General features: G+C 41.9%; 1 protein-coding gene across 2 annotated transcripts in view; it reads right to left on the bottom strand.

Annotated features, from left to right (window-relative positions):
* SORCS3 (sortilin related VPS10 domain containing receptor 3) overlaps nt 1-23725 on the bottom strand; it is a 647321-nt gene that overhangs the window by 92577 nt on the left and 531019 nt on the right. For both annotated transcript variants that reach the window (XM_061403393.1, XM_061403394.1), the window contains exons 10-13: nt 11751-11897; nt 9746-9848; nt 3524-3600; nt 428-519 (exon numbers count right to left, since the gene is read on the bottom strand). In XM_061403393.1, coding sequence (XP_061259377.1) covers nt 428-519; nt 3524-3600; nt 9746-9848; nt 11751-11897 — 419 coding nt within the window. The remainder of the gene's footprint in view (nt 1-427; nt 520-3523; nt 3601-9745; nt 9849-11750; nt 11898-23725) is intronic.

Below are 23725 nucleotides of genomic sequence, written 5' to 3'. Positions count from 1 at the left end.
CATTGCTTAGATTTCTGATGATATGTGGACCATCTAAACTCCTTACCGTGATTATGATCTCCCAGAGGACAGAGACCATGTAATGACACTCTGTGTACTTATTAAAGTATCTGGAAAATGAGCAGGTAAAAGAGAAGCATATTGGTGATAGAAACCCAACTTGGTGCTTCCAGGTACTAGCTGTGTAGCTGAGTAATGTATTTAATATGCTTGCATTTTAATACTATTCATTATACCTCCTCATCTAAATCATCTGGTCTACTACTGTTACCTAGGAGTTGGATGATGTAATGTACATTAAATGAAGGGGTGGATAAAGAAATGGATGAAGAAATGGGTAAAATGGGTATAAAACCATGCATAGCAACTTGTCCCAATATTTTCCACTGAAAAGTTTTCCATTAATAGGGTAGGAAGCTGTCCTTACCACAAATGCCTGACTGGCAGAGGTGTGTGTTTCATGGCCACGAGGGCGCCACCCCAGTCTAGGAACCAGACATTGTACTCTTCATCAAAGATCTGGAACAACAACAACAACAACAATCATAGCAACACCTTACATTTGCATGGTGCTTGAAAGTTTACCAAGTTTCTCACATATATTGTTTCATCTAGATTCTGAGCTTCCAACAATCTTATCAAGAAGTTTGACAAGCAATGTCATCCTCATTTAACAGATGAAAAAATGGGCTAGCAGAGAACAAATAACTGTCAACTGTCCCTAATCCACTCAAATGGCATTTCCAGGGTTCTTTCCCCTCGTACTGTGAGTCAGTGTGCCACAAGAAATTCAGGCAACAAGACCCATGCTCAACTAGATAACCCAATGGAAAACATAGCTTCAAAAAACTTTTTCATCTGAGTATGTTACTAGTCAGCTTTCTCTTTCTCATCTTTTCAAATGAGATGTTTGCTAATTTATAAATGGTCTCTGTCTCATTCAGTCGTTCGGTCATGTCAGACTCTTTACAACCCCTTGGACTGTGGCATGCCAGGCTTTCCTATATTCCACCATCTCCCGGAGTTTGCTCAAACTCATGTCCATTGAGTCAGTGATGTATCTTATAGTAGGGTTATAAACTTTCTAGGAACTTAAAGGACAATCCCTTTTAGACATGTGGACATTAAAGTCTACATGATAACTGAGTTCTCAGACTTAGCCACCACATCCTAATTTCCCATGCTTGAATGAAGACTTAAGTTTAGTGCTTGGGGATCCTTACGCTAAATGTTCATTGGGATACCATGCTTCCTGAGATGCAGAGTTACTCATTCTTTGATTCATTCATTTGTCCATTACCTATCAATCTTTCCACTCACTCATCCATTTATTCAGTGATCCATCCATCCATCTGCATACGCATTTACTAAGCACCTACGATGACGCAAGTCTCAGAGCCTTAGCTCAGACCTAACTCCACATACAGCAACACTTCTACAATTTATAACTTTTAAGTCTCCAACCTAAGACAGAAAAAATTGTCTCCACCAAAGAACAAGTTCTCTCCTCTAGATCTTCTAGAGGAAAGAGGAATTAGAGAATTCCTCCAGTTTTTAACCACTAATGGTGGCTCTTACAAGCTGGATGGAGAAGTTGGGGTGGTGGGTTAAGTGAGACGTACTAGAAGGGGTAAAAAGATATAAGCAGAGTTAAAAAGGAGGGGATAGGAGGGATGGTGTCCCCTGTAAATATGACTCAGAGAACACCATAGAGAAAAGCAAATGGACTCTCGGGCCTAAACCTTTCAATTGGTTTTCTTCTTATATTTGCCTTTAAATGTCCACACTAATGGTGTGTTTTTTTATATTCCAGATATAAACATAGACTCTGAGTCTGAGTTCAAAAGTGGACTCCATGAATTGAAGCACTGGATCAAAGTCTGAGAGTAAGGACTACAAGAAGATTCTCAGTACTGAGGAAAAGAAGTTATTTTTCTTCATACTATCCTCTCTAAAATAGTATTCTGGCCACTTCTAACTCTTGCCCTGTTCAGCACTGTAGTGGAAGCTGGAATGCTTAGTTGTTTGGGAAAAGAGACAAGGAAACCAAAGTGGTGACAACACAAGGAAGGAATGTTGCAGTGGCCACCTGGCCAGGTGAGCTATTTCTTGTATTCAGGGACAATATTTTGTCTGTTGTGAATTTCTGGACCAGAAGAATTTACATTCCAATTTCTACCCCATTTGGCACTTATAAGAGAGTATCTTATGTTTTGAAAGTATGTTCTTATTTATGTGTCTGTTCCTCATCTAGTTGATTCCCTTGTGGGCAGGAATCTTCATTTATTCTTTGGAGTAGACCTTATAGTAGTTAACATAGGAGTTGTGTCTAGCATGTCCTTGGTAATTTTTTTTTTTTTTTTGATAAGTGGTAGTAGTGGAAGTGATGGCAATGGGGGTGATGATGATGATGTTGGTGGTGATGGTGATAATCTTCACCAAGGGACCCAAACAGAAAGTTGTGCAAGCAGATTTCAGATAGTTGCTTCATCTTCATCATTAAGACATTCAATACTCATCCTTTTTCTTCCTCAGATAGAAACCTTCTCATCTTTAAGGTTTAGTAAAATGTCAGCTCTTCTCGTGAAGTCTTTCCCAGTTTGCCCAAGTAGAATTAATTCCTCCCGTTTCTCTGCAAGCTAATAATGACACTAAAATAACGCAATCTAAGCTACAGTTATTTATGAGCCCGTTTCCTCTACTTAATTTTGAGCTCCATGGGAAAAGGGACTCAAAAGTATTCAGTGGCCTCATCAGGTTTATACTTGACACCTAGTTGACACTGTATAAGTCTGTGTCATCCAATATAGTAGCTACAAGAAACAATTTAAATTTAAATTGATTAAAATTAAATTAAAAATTCGCTCCTCTGTCACCCTAGCCATATTTCAAGTGTGCAACAAACATAAAGGACAGCATACACACAGCACATTTTCCTTATTGCTGAAAGTTCTATTGGACAGCACTACAAACAAAAATGTTTGTACAATTGAGTTAATTTTTCATATGGTCATATATCTATTAAGCAGTCTCATCCTTAACTAAGGTTGGGCCCACATATTATTTAAGCCATCACAGATGGCTTAAGCCACTTCTGTGGCTTTGCTGGTCTTAGTATTCTATACCCTTCACCTTGTAGATAAAGAAACAGATCTAGAAAGGTAGAGAGACCTGCTTGCCAAGATCCCGTGGCACATTAATGATACAAAATTGTTTTATTGATTGTATCCCCTCACACAGGCACAGTAATTAAGCATCTGGTGACTGTTCCATACCATTTGCTGAATGAAAGAATGAAAAAACTAGGGAAACCCCAGTTCTTCTTATTCCTTGCCCAGCTCTTCCCATTTTACCCCACTGCTCATCGATTCTTCCAGCTACTTTGACCAAACAGAATTGCTGCTTCAATTTTTTTTTTTTTACAAACAAAAAGTCACAATGAGCCTGAGAATCCATTGATAAGAGAAATATTGGCAGAATTTGCCCTAAATATCTCTTCCCTGTTCCCGAATCTCTCAGTTACCTGTCTCCATGTGTTGCCCCCATCAGAAGAGATGAACACACTGATGTCAGTATATGAGAGCTCCGGACCAATGTTGCCTAAAACAGAAGCAGATTATTTGAAAATGTCAGGCGCTTTACAGATTACGTGTGCTTGGGGTTGAGGAAAGGGGTCGCAGAGAGTACAGGTTTTCCAAGTTATGTTTAGAATATATTTATGCAGTTTTTTCTTGGTGTCATATTAGAACCCCAGCAGGAAGATAACCTAACATGGAAAACAACAAATGAATAAATAATACAAGAGGGACGCCTGTTTAAAAGACAACACCCAAAGACCAAATATCGATTAGCCTGGATCTCTGGAACTATTCATTCTGTATACCATCAGTCTCTCCAAAATTGATCTTGATGATGGCAAAGACCAGAAGAGTAAACAATTATGCTAGCCTAGGAACACCTTCCTTCTCATATGTAATTTTAGGTTAAGAAAAACCGGTGTATGTGTGAATATGTATATGTGTGTGTGTGCACATATGTGTATCTGTTTCCAAGTTAAACCTGTCAAAATATTTCTTGTGTGCCAGGCCATTGAATAAACCAACGGTACAGAATATGTAACCAAAGTGATAGAGTTTCCAGAAGAAGATGACAATATTCAGCAGACCGCGGTCATCAAGTACCTGGAGAAGGAAATGGCAACCCATCCCAGTATGCTCACCTGGAGGATCCCATGGACAGAGGAGCCTGGTGGGCTACAGTCCATGGGGTCGCAAGACTTAGCAACTTAGCGACTAAGCCATGGTCATCAAGCATGGTGGGAGAAGTCACCTGGATTACACCTAGACTGACCACAATTCCTGTCTTATTCCTTCACACCTTTTCCCTCTCCCCTTCTTTTTCTTCCCTTTGCATCACCTTGTGGTTATATTTGTAAAAACAAGAAAGTAGTTAAGATTTTCTAGCCTATCCATATTGCCCAAGTTTACCCACAAACCCTCTGGTCCCAGAACAAATGTCCCAAACTTAAAAGTGAGCTGCTCAATAAATAATTGTACAACAGATGAATGAGGAAACACGTGATTGAATTATGTTATGATGTTGATGTGCATTTGGGGAGGTCTTTAGAAGCAGGAGAGTGCCCTAAACATGTAAGAATTTATCATTGAGGCTGATATTTTTTCTTTAAAAATAGCAGGAAGGGAATGTTAGCTCCCACACATCTGTAGCCTAAATAAGAGCACAATAAAAATGCAATAATGAAAATGTTAATTGAGCTCCTGACATTTAATGCTTCAAAATGAGAAATTAAAGCCAGGCTACAGCTTGTCAAGCTCACATCAGCATCAGGGAGCACACAGCTAGCCAACTTGTTTTGACACTCAGACTTCCAAAAATAACCCTAGGGCTCAGGGCTCAGGCAGTCAGTACCAGTGGAGAGGGTAGTGACATGGTGAACAGTTCTGAGGATCTATGTCTAGAATCTGGACTTCAACTCTTCAGATGCAGGTTTTGGAAGACACAGAAATGAAGAAAGTAAAGAGGGACGGGACAGAGAATGTCAACCTGTCCTTTACTTATGGCCACCTGGAGCACTGTGCCAAATATTCTGAGCCCATGTTTGGTTTCAACAGAGCAGAGTTTGGTGACCGATAAGTAACATCTACCAAGGGTGGTAGAGAGACAGGGAGGCAGGTGTATGTATAGCCCCCCAAGAGCCAGAATCTGCCAGCCCTGTAAGGGCTTAGCATCTGTTACATCCTCTTTAGGAGCTGGTTCTGCCTGAATCTTAAACCTCTCTTGCAAAGCTCAAGGAGACTGATTTTGGAGGCATGGTGATGATGAGAATCCAAGGCTCCCAGTGAAGCTTGCTTTAGAAATATCTTGGGTCAATTGAAAGGATCCCTGAAAGAAATGCTACTGATCACAGACCAAAAGTCAGTTCCCAGAGGAAAGGACAGAAAAGGGGGTGTCCAGGATGACTTGATCTTTGAACACATTCCGTCCCCAATTGGACCTATAGGAAGGAAACCTCTGAGGGAGAGTCTGGATTACGGTGTGAGAGAAGGAAGATCTGAATGCTGTGCCTCACTAGTTACAGTGAAACTGGATGAGGGCTCCCAGTGTGGCCCCAGGCCAGGCTAGAGGAAGAGGCAGCTGGTCCCCCTTGGAGTGGTGTGATAGGAGAAATGGGGAGAGCCATGGAAAACAGGGAGCTCCTCACAACAACAGCTTAGCTGGTCAATCACACGGGTTCTGCGGCCCATCTGGGCAGCTGTCAACAACATGCTTTTAGCCTTATGTCCTCCCAAGGTACCTTTCTACCTAAGGCTTTATTTAGACACTCCCGGAAAAGAGAGCACGTCAAGGCTGTATATTGTCACCCTGCTTATTTAACTTATATGCAGAGTACATCATGAACAATGCTGGACTGGAAGAAACACAAGCTGGAATCAAGATTCCTGGGAGAAATATCAATAACCTCAGATATGCAGATGACACCACCATTATGGCAGAAAGTGAAGAGGAACTCAAAAGCCTCTTGATGAAAGTGAAAGTGGAGAGTGAAAAAGTTGGCTTAAAGCTCAACATTCAGAAAACGAAGATCATAGCATCCGGTCCCATCACTTCATGGGAAATAGATGGGGAAACAGTGGAAACAGTGACATACTTTATTTTTTTGAGCTCCAAAATCACTGCAGATGGTGACTGCAGCCATGAAATTAAAAGACGTTTACTCCTTGGAAGGAAAGTTATGACCAACCTAGATAGCATATTCAAAAGCAGAGACATTACTTTGCCAACAAACGTCCATCTAGTCAAGGCTATGGTTTTTCCAGTGGTCATGTATGGATGTGAGAATTGGACTGTGAAGAAGGCTGAGCGCCAAAGAATTGATGCTTTTGAACTGTGGTGTTGGAGAAGACTCTTGAGAGTCCCTTGGACTGCAAGGAGATCCAACCAGTCCATTCTGAAGATCAGCCCTGGGATTTCTTTGGAAGGAATGATGCTAAAGCTGAAACTCCAGTACTTTGGCCACCTCATGCAAAGAGTTGACTCATTGGAAAAGACTGTGATGCTGGGAGGGATTGGGGGCAGGAGGAGAAGGGGACGACAGAGGATGAGATGGCTGAATGGCATCACTGACTCGATGGACGTGAGTCTGAGTGAACTCCGGGAGTCGGTGATGGACAGGGAGGCCTGGCGTGCTGCGATTCATGGGGTCGCAGAGAGTCGGACTCGACTGAGCGACTGAACTGAACTGAACTGAACTGGAAAAAAGAGAGAGAGACAGAAACACAAAGAGACAGGGGGAGAATCTTAACATGCTCTGAGGTTAGAGATGCTTCTCTCACCACCACTGATGTCCACTCAGGGTAATTAAATGCAAGAGGAAGCAGACAGTACAGGAAAGCACTTCCATGGAGGGGACAACATAAGGGTATGAACATTCAGAGTGTACAGGAAGCATGGCAGGGAGCCTGGAGTAGCTGTGGGGCTGGCAGGTAAAGGGGCTCGGGACTAGGTCTGGCCGAATGGCTACTGGATGGACTAGACTTGGAGGCAGAGGGAGTGTGAGTGAGGGCAAGATACCTGTTCCTCCTGCCCTCCACCTCTTCACCCATAAATCATAGGGCCGTTTGCAATCACAGCAGGAAAGTGCTCTGTACACCTTAAGAGCCTGGAAGGATGTATGGTCTCGGTGACCAGCTTGAAACCACAGTGTAAGGATACTTAGTACTCTGGTGCTTCTGCTGCTAAAAAGCAAATGCCAAACTCTCCAGACTGGAATTCTATCTGCCTTTGGAGGTGGTCTCAACAGACATAAGAGATGAATCCCAGCAGGCACTGTCATCCATGCCACTTCCCCAACCCCTGGTCTCAGTGGGAGATAGGAGAAAGCAGTGAGGAGTGAAGGTGAGAGGGACCAGGGCCATTGACACCTGAAGGCAGGAGACATGCATGGATCTGGAAAAGGCTTCTGGAGAGACAGGTCCATCCAGACCACTGAAGGCATCCTCAGCTAAGTTCGTAATTATTTTTCTGATAGTGAAACGACCTTCAGGGAGAACTGGCAAGCAGGGTAAGGAGAAGCTGGGAATAAGGAGACATCTGTCAGTGACCCAGTAAAGGCTTTTCATGAGGATCTTGTCAGCTGTGTTATGCCCCTCTTGATGCACTATGCAAAGTTACAAGAGTTACAAGGGGAGAATATTAGTAAATTCTCATGGAAATGGGCAAAAGAAGTTTCAGAATCCAGTCTTGAATGCCTATGTGTTTGTTAGCTTATAAAGACTTAGTTAGAGTAATTTTGAGCCCCATGATGGTTGTAGGTGATACCAGCCACAACTAACCCTCCTGACTATGCTCTGAGCCCTCAGTGGGATCTTGTAGGCACACTCTCCAATCTCTAATTCTTACAACACCCTCACAAGGCAGGGAAAGATAACTTGATTTGCAGATGAGGCAAATGAAGCACAGAGGTTAAAGAACTTGGTCAAATTCTTAAGGCTTGTAAGTGTCAGAGCTCAGCTTGGAAAGCAGGCCTGCAGAGTTCCTAAGTGCATTCATTCATTCTGGAGATGCACACTGAATGCACATTATTTGTGGATTCTATTGAAGGACGTGTACAAATCATGTTCTTCTGGTGCAATAAGAGCAGTTCTAAATTTCTGTAATATTAATGATGATATTATAAAAGGTATCATGTATTGAGCATTCAACATCTCCTAGGCACTGTTTTGAATGCTTGAAACCCATCACTTTGTTTAATACTCCAGTTCCATTATGTCGGTACTCTTTTTTCCACTGTCGGTGAAAACACCAATGTTTAGAGTGGCTAAGCCACAGAAAGAAATCCTGGCTACATAGTTAGCATTTACATAATGATAACTTTTATTATTTTTTTTTCCTTTTTTTTACAATTTATTTTCATTGGAGGATAATTACTTTACAATATTGTGACAGCCTCTGCCACACATCAACATGAATCGGCCACGGGCATACGTGTGTCCCCTCCCTACTGAAGCCCCCTGCCACCTCCCTTTCTACTCCATCCCACAGGGAACCCAAAGTCTGTGCTCTGTAACTTTTATTATTGATTACTGTTCTCCAGTGTTCCTTCCACTCCAGTCCAGGGCCTCCTGTAGGCCTGGAGGAGAGGCAAAGTACAGCAGTCCCACAGTTGGGAGGCCTAACAGGCATGGATGATGGAGTGTGGGGGTCACTCCCCCCGTCAGGAACATAGTACCAGAGCCTGCCTTCAACACTCACTGTGCTGGGCTCCCTGAAGCCAGTGGTGTTAAATATGGTGGATCCAGTTTCTATGGGTGGAGAGTTGACTGAGGTGTCTTCAGAAGGCTGTGCTAGCTGTCACCCCAATTCGAGTGGATGGTCACTGGTGGTGTTTAAAAGTTCGTGCAGTTGAAGGGTTGGAGAAGGAAGTCATGGCTAGCAGAGCAGTAACTCCAGGGCCTGGAGCTTCAGGTTGATGAGTTTACCATCTCGGCAAGTCTCTGTGAATTTATCTACTTTCATTAGAAAAAAACTGCCTCATACCAGAGCTCTAACTTCGAAGATTAGAGGCCTGCTTTGCTTTATGCCATTAATGTATTCCTGAAAAGGTGTATGGAAATCAAATGCATGCTAATCAGAGCACTTTCCCCAGGAGACTTTCATTTTCATCTCGGAGTTGTTTTATCTTCATTTCTGATTGATGTTCAGTGGACAGTGGTTCCAACAATGCAACCTGGAGTTTCTCTGCCCTTTCCCCCAGGCCCTCAGCCAAGTGGTTAACCATGTGTAAACAAATCTTTACACGCACCAGAGACCTCCTGATTAAAAACAGCTCTGGGGTGAAACCTTTTGTAAAGAATCCTCTGTGCAAAGACAAAACTACCCCAAACTTATACTTGGTGAGCTAAGAAGTTCATATATCACATTTTCTCAAAGTGAGAATTCCCTATTGCAAACAACCTTTCTGATCAGTTAGATGACTTGAAAAGGAACTCTGGCCTCTAGCTAACACAGGGGACTGCGCTATGACCACGTGAAATGTTGCATTTACCAAAAGTTACAAGGTTCTGGAGCTCTTTGCCTGGGTTATTAGGTTGGCCTTGCAGTTCCACAAATTCTGCCTGTTTTCTGGGATGAATGCCCACAGCTTTTATCTGACGCTCAAATGGTTACAAAGAGCTCATGACACGTGCCAGAAGCCCTCAGTAAGAAGAAGCTCAGTCTTCCTTACCTGTGGCCACCACGAGCCCTGGAGCTGTCTCCTTGCTGGAGATTCTTCCTGAGGAATATGGATTTTCGGAGATCTGCAAGTGTAGGTGTAGGGAGCAGAAAGGCTAAAATGGAGAAAAAGAAAGTAGTTTCATTCCTGGGAACTTCATTCTTGTCAGGGAACTCCTGACATGCACCCCTGCCCCACCAGATACAGGGCTCGCAGGTGCCCACCTTCTAGGAACAGCAAGGGTTAGATGTGAGTTACTTACTCACTGCCCCAAGAGATGACCTGGGGCAGGAGTCATCTCTCCCTGAACAGCTGATAGAATCACATCAGAACCTGCCCTGAGCACCATTCATAGGCCCCTTCTTGTCCCTGCTCCCACCACAATTGTATGCTTCCCCTTTCTCACCCCGACTCTATCTATTGAGGTCCAGTTCATGGTCAGCCTCATGAAGCCTCCTGACCATTTCTTCCCACCCACACGATGACACTGGTCTTCTCCCATCTTTCACCGTGGCCATCACACTCTGCTTCCTGGAGCTCTGTGGGGGCCACTGGGAGCAGTGGAGGGGGAAGTGAAGAGAGACAGTCTTGACCCTCTACCCTCTTCTTCAATCAGATGGTCCCTCTTTCTGCTTCATGTGTTTGGTTCCTGTTTATAACTTTACTTTGAATTTCACTTAAATTGTCTGAAGCCATTATCTGAAATTTGTATAAGTTTGTCTTCTTTACTTATTTATCCCTAGTTGAGTTTCTTTAAAAGGATTAGGGATTTAGAGAGATGTAGACACATAATAGGAGAAGGCAATGGCACCCCACTCCAGTACTCTTGCCTGGAAAATCCCATGGATGGAGGAGCCTGGTAGGCTGCAGTCCATGGGGTCGCTTAAGAGTCGGGCATGACTGAGCGACTTCACTTTCACTTTTCACTTTCATGCATTGGAGAAGGAAATGGCAACCCACTCCAGTATTCTTGCCTGGAGAATCCCAGGGACAGAGGAGCCTAGTGGGCTGCCGTCTATGGGGTCGCACAGAGTCGGACACGACTGAAGCGACTAGCAGCAGCAGCAGCAGACACATAATAAAAAATATATATAAAAAAATTGTGAAATTGGGGAAAGGAGAAAATTAGGTTAATAAAATAAGATGAATCCATGGGTAAGATTTAGGGAGTGGGGAATTCTTGCTGTGACCAGTTCTTGGACACAGGCAGGCATATGTCTCTGACCTTCCTAGTACCTCAAGCCAAAAACATGGAGCTGGACTGAAAACTACAAAAGGAAAAGGCCATGTTAATCCTATTTACCACCATACTCCCAGTTTTTAACATAATGTCTGGAATATCCAGTAAGTAGTGAAAAGCAACTTTTTTTGCAAAGGAGAAACATAATCATTTTTGGGACTGTAGAAATGTTTCTCACATTTGTCCTCTTTAAGAGGGCACTGAGGGTTGTGAATTTCATTGTTAATGATATGGCTTCCCTCCTCATTTGGAGTTGCGGCCCCTGAGAACAGAGATCATGTCTTACACATTAGATCCTCCATGTGCCTATGTCAATATCCCATACAGCTGGAACCCTGGGAATGCTGAGAGATTAACTCTTGTCCATGTGGACATACCAGCCTGCCTTTCTTGGGCTTCTAATGCAGCTTTTACTTACCTTACCCATTTTCAAGCACTTATCAAATGGCATCATATCAGTATCAGCTAATAGGTATTTACCACTACTGAGCTCTGCCTGGGACCCTTGGGCACAGGCTTTCTCCTATGAGTCTTTCTCTTACTAGAAGTTGTAGCACATAGTATATTCTCAAGTAAAAGCTTGTGGAATCCAACTGAACTTTCCATCCAGATGATATGGCAGTCTGAGTCCACAGATCAATGCCCTAGGAGTTGTAGGAAATCCCTGCCCAGCACCAGGCACCTTCCTAAGGCCTCTCTGGTGGAATAAGGCCCCTGATGGAGCATCCCCAGGTAAGTAGTCTGCCCTGTGGTCTCACATGAGACCGGGACACTGACCAGCAGGCAGTGTACTGGGTTTCCTCTCAGGTCCATATCTGGAGCTTGCAGGAGGCGCCAATCCCTGCCTTTGTTGTAGGTGATGTATGTCTTCACCTGGTCATCCACCTTCTTGTTTGCCAGGAATATCCCTTTGATACCGGCTACCTAGGAAAAAGGGCGAAAGATGGAGAACCACGTTGGGCCAAAATGCTTATAGTTTTGGAGAAGCCTAGGGAGAAATCCCCTAGGATTGTCCACAGTGTGTTGGAGAACACAAGAGGAAAAGAGGAGGAGCATGGTGAGAAATGTCACATTCCACATGGTCTACAGGAGAAGTTTAAGCTCATTATTCTTGCCTGGAGAATCCCAGGGACAGAGGAGCCTGGTGGGCTGCCATCTATGGGGTCACGCAGAGTCGGACACGACTGAAGCGACTTAGCAGCATCAGCAGCTGCTGGCCTCCACACAACCCCCCCACTCCCTCAACCACCTCCCGCCACAAACCAGATATTCCATCCTCCTCTTATTCATCTTCTTTGCCCCACTCTACACATCTCTGTACTTTGTTCAGAGGACTTTACCCTTAATTAACTTTTTATCCTTAATTAACCACCAAAATTTCCTCTGGGGTGGAAGTGAATGATAGCAACCCAAGTAGTTACTCCTAGAGAACATTTGAGATTAGCCAACATATACTATATATAAAATAGATAAACAAGAAAGACCTGCTGCATAGCACCAAGAAGTATATTCAGTATCTTACAATAACTTATAATAATGGAAAAGAATTTGAAAAAGAATACACATATTCATATACATATATGTATAAATGTATACATATGTGTGTGTGGGTATATATATATACATATATATATAGATATATATATAACTGAATCACTTTTCTGTACACCTGAAATATTGTTCAGTTCAGTTCAGTTGCTCAGTCGTGACCGACTCTTTGCAACCCCATGAACCGCAGCACGCCAGGCCTCCCTGTCCATCACCAACTCCCAGAGTCCACCCAAACCCATGTTCATTGAGTTGGTGATGCCATCTAGGCATCTCATCCTCTGTCGTCCCCTTCTCCTCCTGCCCTCAATCTTTTTCAGCATCAGGGTCTTTTCAAATGAGTCAGCTCTTCTCATCAGGTGGCCAAAGTATTGGAGTTTCACCTTCAACATCAGTCCCTCCAATGAACACCCAGGACTGATCTCCTTTAGGATGGACTGGTTGGATCTCCCTGCAGTCCAAGGGACTCTCAAGAGTCTTCTCCAACATCACAGGTCAAAAGTATCAATTCTTCAGCACTCAGCCTTCTTTATAGTCCAATACTCACATCCATACATGATTACTGGAAAAACCATAGCTTCAACTAGACAGACCTTTGTTGGCAAAGTAATGTCTCTGCTTTTTAATATGCTGTCTAGGTTAGTCATAACTTTCCTTCCAAAGAGCAAGTGTCTTTTAATTTCATGGCTGCAATCACCATCTGCAGTGATTTTGGAGCCCAGAAAAATAAGGTCAGCCACTGTGTCCACTGTTTCCACTTCTATTTGCCATGAAGTGATGGGACCAGATGCCATGATCTTAGTTTTCTGAATGTTGAGCTTTAAGCCAACCTTTTCACTCTTCTCTTTCACTTTCATCAAGAGGCTCTTTAGTTCTTCCTCACTTTCTGCTATAAGGGTGGCGTCATCTGCATATCTGAGGTTATTGATATTTCTCCCGGCAATCTTGATTCCAGCTTGTGCTTCCTCCACTCCAGTGTTTCTCATGATGTACTCTGCATATAAGTTAAATAAGCAGGGTGACAATATACAGCCTTGATGTACTCCTTTTCCTATTTGGAACCAGTCTGTTGTTCCATGTCCAGTTCTAACTGTTGCTTCCTGACCTGCATATAGCTTTCTCAAGAGGCAGGTCAGGTGGTCTGGTATTCCCATCTCTTTCAGAATTTTCCACAGTTTATTGTGATCCACACAGTCAAAGGCTTTGGCATAGTCAATAAAGCAGAAATAGATGTTTTTCTGGAGCTCTCTTGTTTTTTCCATGATCCAGCGGATGCTGTCAATTTAATCTCTGGTTCCTCTGCCTTTTCTAAAACCAGCTTGAACATCTGGAATTTCACAGTTCATGTATTGCTGAAGCCTGGCTTGGAGAATTTTGAGCATTACTTTACTAGCATGTGAGATGAGTGCAATTGTGCAGTAGTTTGAGCATTCTTTGGCATTGCCTTTCTTTGGAATGAAAACTGACCTTTTCCAGTCCTGTGGCCACTGCTGACATTGTAAATCAACTATATTTCAATAAAAATTAAAAAATAAATAAAAACAGAGAACATAGGATTTTGCTCTGAGGGGGTTTGTAGACAGGTTTTCAAGGCATCAAGGTATAATCTGTAATGGTGCTAAGTTGAAGTGTCCTGATTAGTAGTGAGGAAGATGTTCTCTTAAAAAGTTAATCAATAAGATAATTAAGGATAAAGGATCACAACAAACTGTGGAAAATTCTTAAAGAGATGGGAATACCAGACCACCTGACCTGCCTCCTGAGAAACCTGCATGCAGGTCAAGAAACAACAGTCAGAACTGGACATGGAACAACAAACCGGTTCCAAATTGGGAAAGGAGTATGTCCAGGCTATATATTGTCACCCTGCTTGTTTAACTTATATGCAGAGTACATCATCGGAGAAGGCAATGGCACCCCACTCCAGTACTCTTGCCTGGAAAATCCCATGGACAGAGGAGCCTAGTAGGCTGCAGTCCATGGGGTCGCTGAGGGTTGGACACGACTGAGTGATTTCACTTTCACTTTTCACTTTCATGCATTGGAGAAGGAAATGGCAACCCACTCCAGTGTTCTTGCCTGGAGAATCCCAGGGATGGGGGAGCCTGCTGGGCTGCCGTCTATGGGGTCGCACAGAGTCGGACACAACTGAAGCGACTTAGCAGCAGCAGCAGCAGCAGAGTACATCATGCGAAATGCTGGGCTGGATGAATCACAGGCTTGAATCAAGATTACCAGGAGAAATATCAATAACCTCAGATATGCAGATGATACCACGCTTGTGGCAGAAAGCAAAGAAGAACTAAAGAGCCTCTTGATGAAAGTAAAGAGAGGAGAGTGAAAAGTTTGGCTTAAAACTCAACATTCAAAAAACTAAGATCATGGAATCTGACCCCATCACTTCATGGCAAATAGATGGGGAAACAGTAGAAACAGTGACAGACTTTATTTATTTGGGCTCCAAAATCACTGCAGATGGTGACTGCAGCCATGAAATTAAAAGACACTTGCTCCTTGGAAGAAAATTTATGACCTACCTAGACAGCATATTAAAAAGCAGAGATATTACTTTGCTAACAAAGGTCCATCTAGTCAAAACAATGTTTTCTCCAGTAGTCATGTATGGATGTGAGAGTTGGACTATAAAGAAAGCTGAGCACTGAAGAATTGATGCTTATGGACTGTGGTGTTGGAGCAGACTCTTAAAAGTCCCTTGGACTGCAAGGAGATCCAACCAGTCCATCCTAAAGGAAATCAGTCCTGAATATTTATTGGAAGGGCTGATGTTGACGCTGAAACTCAAATATTTCAGACACCAGATGTGAAGCACTGAGTCATTGGAAAAGACCCTGATGCTGGAAAAGATTGAAGGTGGGAGGAGAAGGGGACGACGGAGGATGAGATGGCTGGATGGCATCACTGACTCAATGGACATGAGTTTGAGTAAGCTCTGGGAGTTGGTGATGGACAGGGAGCCTGGCATGCTGCAGTCCATGAGGTTGCAAAGAGTTGGACCTGACTGAGTGACTGAACTGAACTGAGATGTCTTCTATCTCGGATGACCCAGCTTGGTGACCTGGCCCCTATCATCGGCTGTGACACCAGTCACTGTGGACTTTGGATAATTCTTATTTTATCTTGGGTCTCAGCCAATTGTCACTTTAAAAAATGTGGAATAAGCCCTTCCCTTTCTTTTTTTCCTCTGTTGGTTGGCAAAGGATGCCACAGATAATGTAGACCACTCTTGCCAGAGTTCCCCATGTATTGGGATTTGCATACCTTTGATATTCTGAAGGAAGAAGAGCATCACCACAAGTAGCTACAGACTGAGGAGATTTATCATCCAGAACGGTTCAAGACTAAGCACAGATTTGACTCACTTTTATTACTTCTCTGCCCACATCTGAGCAATAAGAAGAGATATTTAGAATGACAGCAATCTATGTTGTCTTGACTTTCCATTTAAGTTCCAAAGGAAAGGTAATTCAAATTGTTTAGATACATATAAACAAGACTTCAGCAGATTTTCTAGATAACACTCAGATATCTCGAAATTTTAATTGTATTCATCCTTACCCCCATTCTTTGAGGGTCATCGTGAATTGACGTGTATTGCAGTTCTGAGAGGATCCCAGTGGGAGCAAAGGGAAAGACTTTCATAGAAGTCAGCTCTTCTGTTTTTTGTTTGTTTGTTTGTTTGATTTTTAATGACATAATTTAGCTGATGAAATGAGAAGTGCTTTTTTTTTTTTTTTTAAGTAATCTGACTGACCTTGAAGGAGAATAAAGAATGCCAACCCAAATACAAAATAAATAAATAAATAACAAAAACCGAACAGGACATGTCTGGAGGAGAACAGACTGGGAAGGACACCACTAGGGGAATTTGACAAAGGGCCAAGGGTGGAATTGATTAGAATCCTATTGTGAACAGAGGGTGGGAAAGGACAGAAGCCAGGGTGGGGAGAGGGACAGTGGTGTCAGCCTTATGCCCTTTCCCAGTGGTACCCTCCCTGCCTTAGCTGCTCAGAGACAGTGCCGTTTCAGGAAGGCTGGTACCTCACATACTCATCCAAGGTCTGTGAGGCTCTGCAATCACCTCAGTCTTTAAAACCAACTGCAAAGGTGTCTGTCTCAAACCCAGTTACTGGTAATTCCTCACAGGGAATCCAATCTGAGTTTCCTTAGAACCTTCTGCCTAATGCAGGCCTTTTGTTATTCTTTTTAGACACAGGGCTGGTACCTTTTCTTGTGTATTACCAGTTAATAACACCATATCTCTCTCTCATGCCGGTTGCCCCTCTCCATCGTGCACCAGAGGCCTTGCTACCTAATTTCTAGAACATAAATAGGTCAGAATCAGACTCTCATCTGTCACCTGCACACCCTGCCTCCTAGTTTGATGCATTCCAGCATGAATTACTAGCCACTCTGCTGCTGCTTGTGTTCTTCTGGATAAGTATGCTTGGAAAATATATGCCAATATTACATTAGCATTTTTCCCCTAAGAACCACCCAACTCGGGTGGGTATTTTCTGTGTGCCTCACTTAGTCTGAGAGCAAAATCATGAGAATGGAGACTGAAAAGATACAAAAAGGAGAGATTTTGAGGGAACCCAGATGCATCTCTGAGGGTGTTCCTCCTGCAGCTGCACATAATGCCAAAGAAATCTCAGTCTTGTCTGGGGGCAAAAAGGAACACTTTCCATTTGTATTTGGATTCTTCTAAGCCCCATCATTGCTGCTGAATTGCTTCTTGGCTCCATCTCTTGAATAAATGGGCTGCAAGTTTGGAGGGTACTTTGCTTTCTGTATCCTAGGCCAATAGCTTTCAAACTTTCCAAGCACAGCCCAAGTATGAAACCCATTTCCGTTGCCACCTAGTAGACTCATAACCATATATGCATATATGTGTACACATGTAGCATATCCAAAACAAAAGTTCCATGAAACACTACTTGCCTTCACTACATGCAGTATAAAGAAACTGGAGAATAAGACACACATTTTAGCTTCTCCATTCAAGGAGGCATTTAGAATCTGATAAACTTAAACATGCTATGGGCCACTGTGGTTTGAAATCAGAAGCATAGCTGCTGCTGTTGGCCCCGAGAGCTCAAGGAGCAAGGTGCCAGCTTGTGGTAGTCCCCAAGAAGAGAGTAGTATTGATACAAGATTCCAGGCCTGCACGATCCAGTTTCCCCCGGGAATCAGTCTGAGGTGCAAAGGGACACTGACAGCAGCCCCTTGGCAGAGCACTGAGTCCAGGTGGCATGCTCATCTGTCGCTCACTCCCCTGGGCCCTCAGGACAAGGAAACCAGGGTTGTGCTGAGAAAAGCAATTATCATGGTGTGCCTTGGGCTGTCCCTAGAGTTGGACCTGTGGTGAGGAGCTGAAGAAGATTAGTTTGGGTAAAATGTCCCCACGGAGTCTGTAAGTAGTTGTCCATCTGTCCAAAGAAGGGTAACGTAAGGTCAAGATAAAGCAGTGGGTGGAGGGCAGTCACCAGAGACAAGGAAAGCAACGAAACGTCAATAATATGGGCAAAGAGGCCAGAAGACTAAGGGTGGCTCAGAGTTTCATTTTATCCATCCAACCAAGTATAGTGAGGTCAAGATATAATTAGTCATTAGGAAATCTAAATAGAACTAACAAAGTACCACTAGGCCTCTGAAAGAATGTCTAAACACACACGCATGCCACACACTCCCCACCTCCCCCCCACATGCACACACACACCTGATAATACCAAGGTGAAGCAACTAGAACTTGTTTTCATCTCTGGTGGAGAACAAAATGATATTGCCAGTTAAGAAATGGCTTGGTGGCTTTTTATAAACATAAACACATTTTTGAGAGTCCCTTGGACAGCAAGGAGATCAAACGAGTCAATCCTGAAAGAAATCAATCCTGAATATTCATTGGAAGAACTGTTGCTAAAGTTGAAGCTCCAATACTTTGGCTACCTGATGTGAAGAGCTGACTCATTGGGGGAAGAGCCTGATGCTGGGAAAGAATGAATGCAAGAGGAGAAGGAAGCAGCAGATGATGAGATGGTTAGATAGCATCACCGGCTCAATGGACATGAATTTGAGCAAACTCTGGGAGACAGTGAAGGACAGAGGAGTCTATGGTGTTGCTGAGTTGGACATGACTTAGAACTGAACAACAACACACATACACATTGGACCTAGCAATTCTGCTCCTAGGTATTTATCTATGAGAAAGAAAAACTTATGTTCACACGAATGTTTACAGAAATTTCATTCATAGTCACACAGATCTGGAAACAACCTGAATAACCTTCAACTGCCAAATGAATGAACAAACAAGAACACATGCAGGCAATGCAGTGCTGCTCAGCAATAGAAAGAAAGGAACATCTCTTGATATTCAATAAGATGGGTGGATCTCAAAATAATAAGTGAAAGAAGCTAGACTCAAAAGACTCCCTACTGCACAATTTCATTCATATGAAAATGTAGAAAAGGCAAAACTGGAGGGAGAGAAATCATATCGGCTTGCCAGTGACTTTGGATGGGAGGAGAGTGATCACAAAAGGGCCATAAGAGGGAATGCTTTGGGACAATATCCTATATATTCAGTGTTCTATATCTTGATTATGGTGGTAGATGTACATACCTTTGTTAAGACTCATAGAACCAAAAAGGTTAAATTTTACTGCACATGAATTATACCTCAATTTAAAAAAAATGAATGTAAAAAAAAAAAAAAGTGTAATAGGAAGAGGCTGAACTTTTGGGTCAAATGGACATAAGTTGGTTCACAGATAGCTTCTCCCTTTTACTAGCTGTGTGACCCGAGTCAAGTTACCAAGTTCTCTGCATCTTTGTACTCTCACAGGCACAATACAGAATAATATCTACCACATGGAGATGCTATAATAGATAAATAAGAAAAAGTGTGTGTATATATATATATATCATTAAGGGTTATGCTGTCCAATACCATAGCCACTAGCCCCATAGGGCTCCTGAACACTTGAAATGTGGCCAGTAGGAGTGAGAAACTGACTTTTAGTTTTATTTAATTTTAACCAATTTAAATATAAATTTAAAACTGATATTGGATTCAGTTACTGGCAAACTTCTAAATATGCTTGGAATCACCAGGGTATGTGAATCTACCTTTTCTACTATAAATTTTATGAAATGTAAATGCTGATGAAGTGTTTATGCTGAAAATTTAGCATATGAATTGAGATCCTTGGGAAGTGTAAAATGCACCCAGGATATTATAGAGTTGGTATGACAAAAATATAAAATATTTCATTAGTAATTTTTCATATTAAGTATATACTTAAATGATAGTATTTTACATTTTTAGTTAAATAACATTTAACATTATAATTAATTTCACCTGTTTCTTTTTTACTTCTTTTTTCTGGATTGTAAAAATGCCTGTGTAGCTTATGTTATATATTCATTCAACAAGGGCACTTAAGGAATTATTTGGTATCCCATTGTTATTACTGTACAGATTTACAAGTTGGAAAATACTGAAGAAAATGCAGCAGCTCAAAGCATGTTTCCATAATACAATTGAGACTGTTGGAAATAATATTTGTTACCGGATTTATCAGTGGAGAACAGCTAAGAAGAAATGTAGTTTATATTTAGAGATATGAGAAAACAACAACAGAACTCTCCATGAAAAGAGTGTTGTAAGAGTAATGGTGAGCACACCTAATGAACTACATTCATTGTCAACATTGACCTTGGATGGAATGGGCTCTGTTATCTTAAAGAAGAGATTATTATTTGGCCTTCAAGAAGTATTTTCTCCCCTGATTGTATAATTACAGCCATAACAATACTGCACTCTGAGGCAGGGAGTGGACAAGAGTCCCTCTTTAGTAGTAAACTGTTCCAACAGACCAGGAAATAAACAATATTTCCCTTTAGATTTTACGGAGTTGGGTGAGATTGATCCCCATTGATCTCCAAGGTCTCTTAGTGCCAAAGACTAGAAGGTTAATTTCTCAAATAAATTCTTACTTTCTTTGTTCCCTTTCCAATGTCAAGAAGAGGTTCACGTAGAAGACAGAATGATACACCAGTAGCTTCAAGTGGCCACGGTCAGCTCAGGCCACTTCACATCTGTGTTAACTATACGTATCTTAGACAAGGAAAAACAGATGTGATACCCTGTTACACTAGAATGTATATCTTTGAATTAACTTCGCACAGGGACTAAATCATGCATATATTTATTTGCTAGATGTAAAGAGAAAACAGAGATACAGTAGCCTGGAGAATAAATGTCCAACTCTTTAGTCAAGCTCTTTCCTAGCATCTTTAAATTTTTATCCCCATTATTTTCCAAGGTCATCTCATATTCTAATAAAATGGACCTCTACTCATCAGACTCTGGTTCTTTTCTCATGCTGGGACTCAGGCATGCCTTACTCCCATGCTCTAATAATTCATCATTTAAACCTACGCATCTGCCAGACTCCCCAGATTCATCAAATTAGAATTAGCTTTACTCTTACAGTAATTCTATAACATACAGGAATTATACCTCTAACACAAATTAGACCATGATCACAACTCTATTAGAGTCACTTACATCTTTCCAGTAAATGGTCTCATGCACCAGCCTCATCAAACAAAATACACTTCACAAAAGTGTGTTAATTTAAATGCAATTGAATGTAAAAGCATGCTGTTTTTTTCCAGCTGTATTACTCAAGGGCATCTAGAGTCCACAAAAATTATAGTCTCTTTGTTAACTGGCCATATGGTACACAATCTCAGTTTCTATGAGAATCTCCAGTGAAGAAAGTTAAAGTCTAATGATCCCTAGAGACCAATTAAATTGAGCTTTATCTCCAAATCACAGAATGCATATCCAGGTGCAAAACAGCATCACCCTCTAAAAATCTTCAATATGGTCATGGTCCAGATAGTGTCAGGATACAATTTATTCCCTTGGTATTAAACACCTTTTAGAATCTGAACCCCAACTTCTTATCCAGCATTCATTCTTGTACTTGACAACCAATTCTACACAATTAGACTAGCTAGCTCATGGACATAAAAATTTATACCATCTCTCTAACTCTTGGCTTCTGTCATTCTTGACATTCCACTTCTTCCCTTCTTCCTCCTGACAGCAAACATACTGATAGTCAGATCGATAACATTCTGGTGCAGTGCATCCCTAACTCAACTATTTTTGGAACCTGCCTGCAAAGATCACATCCTCTGTATCACAAGGTTGTGGTGTTATGGAGACAGGCTTCCATAAGAGAGCTTTTGATTCACAGTTTCTGCCTGAGACTGGATGGATGAGTTCGATTCTGGGGAGCAGTATTACCAAGAACATTTCCTCCTTCATGCTTTTAAAAGCAATAAAGCTGGGATCTGATCTCCTTTTGTCTCACCATTTGCTTCTATCTCAATTGTTTTCACTCTTGGGCAGGAAGAAGAGGAAATTCATTTATGGACCCCTTCAAAGCCCAACAAACTGGATTGCAAGCTCCCTGAGGGGAAGGGCCCCTGTCTTTCCTGCTTTCCTCATGGACTTGAGCACAATACAGGGACACAATCAACCCTGATAAAAGTGAAGGAAGAACAAGGACAACAGAATTGGCTCTAGAGAAGTTACCTTGCCTGATATATCTTGCTTCTATGTGAACGCAATGACACTATGTAATTTTTTCCCCTCAACAAGACCAACTTCAGCAAGATAAAAAAAAAAAAAAATCACATGTATCTTGGCACATTTTTCATTTTGATTCATACTCCAGAGCAGAATGTCTTATTGTTCTAAATGACCAAGGAGTTTCAGGAAAAATTTTTTTTTTTTAAGGAAAAGGAAGAGCACAGTGGCAAAATGCACTCCATACCATATCAGCAGAGTCTGAGAAACAGGGATTTCTCAACTAAAGGTCATCTGCAGCAACGTCTACCTCTCTTAATGGGCTCTGACCACAGGAGCATGAATAATCCTCTTACCTCTATAGGCTTACTTGTGCAAACAGGAATGGCCTCCATCCTGGGAACATTCATCGAAACCTTCCCACAGTTGCGACTTACTGCACAATAACAAAGATATAGTTCTGCCTCCTGGTGTGATGAGAGGCATGAAAATGTAAGCTTCTCAAAGCCATTTACACTCTTTAGTCATCTCTACTGGTCTTTACAACTTTGGGAAGAAATCTAGGTCATTTCCCAAGCTGGAATCTTGTTGCTAAGTGAATTATTTCAGCACCAGTCTACTTCCTAGAAAATCAGGGTATTTCTTCCCTGACATTCCTGTCTCTCCTTCTTTTTATATACTTCCATTCATCCCATGCCTTTTTGCAATCCTCCTTCTACCTTGTAAAATAATTGGGATATTTCCATCGCTGTTAGTAAATGAGCAACCAACTTAGATACCAGAGTAGGGGATACTGGAACTTTGACATGAGAAGCTCAGAAGAGACCACTGTAAAGCAGAAGTCCATGTACCCATCTCTCTGTTTTGACAGCCACTCCCACTGTTCAAAGGGGAAAACTCACATGGAAGTAGCTTCTGCAAGAGGCAACGGTGAATGAATGACCTCCACCAGCACAGTATTTATAGGTCTGACCACAAGTTACTTGTAAATGTGGGAGATAATGAGACACACCTACTTTGCTAAAATCAATCCATCTAGTTGAAGTAGTCAGTCAAGTACTTTCACTGAGAAAGATCACATACATGTTACTAGAGATATAGACATACAATATATCATTAGGGTTACTGAAACAATTAGGTTGCTTTCTTAATATAGTCTCTAAATGGGGTCACTTGGTTTCCTAGATAAATTATTATTTAACTGGTGTGTGTGTATATATGTATATCTATAGATAGATAGATAGATAGATAGATATAAACTCAACGAAGGTTATCGTATTTAAAAATAAGAAAATTTCAATGTTAAGTCAAGGCCGGTTCTTTCCCACACATAGGTGTTGGCATCTGGCAGCATTTTAGAGGAACCTTCACTCTTACCACTGATATTTGCTTTCTTCTCTTATAAAGTTGCTCATAAAACATGATTTTCCAAATAATTTAAAGCATATAGACAGTACTAATTCCTCCACCTAGACTTCATAGAAAGAAGCACAGATTTGAAAAGGGTACTTAAGAGATCACTGACGTCACGTACCTTCACTTCTGGCCTGCAATCATGCTATATTTAAGACATCGA

Source organism: Bos javanicus, chromosome 26 (genome assembly GCF_032452875.1).
Source record: "Bos javanicus breed banteng chromosome 26, ARS-OSU_banteng_1.0, whole genome shotgun sequence".
Taxonomy (NCBI): Eukaryota; Metazoa; Chordata; class Mammalia; order Artiodactyla; family Bovidae; genus Bos; species Bos javanicus.
The sequence above is the reverse complement of the archived record's forward strand: the minus strand, read 5'-3'. Positions and strand labels throughout refer to the sequence as shown.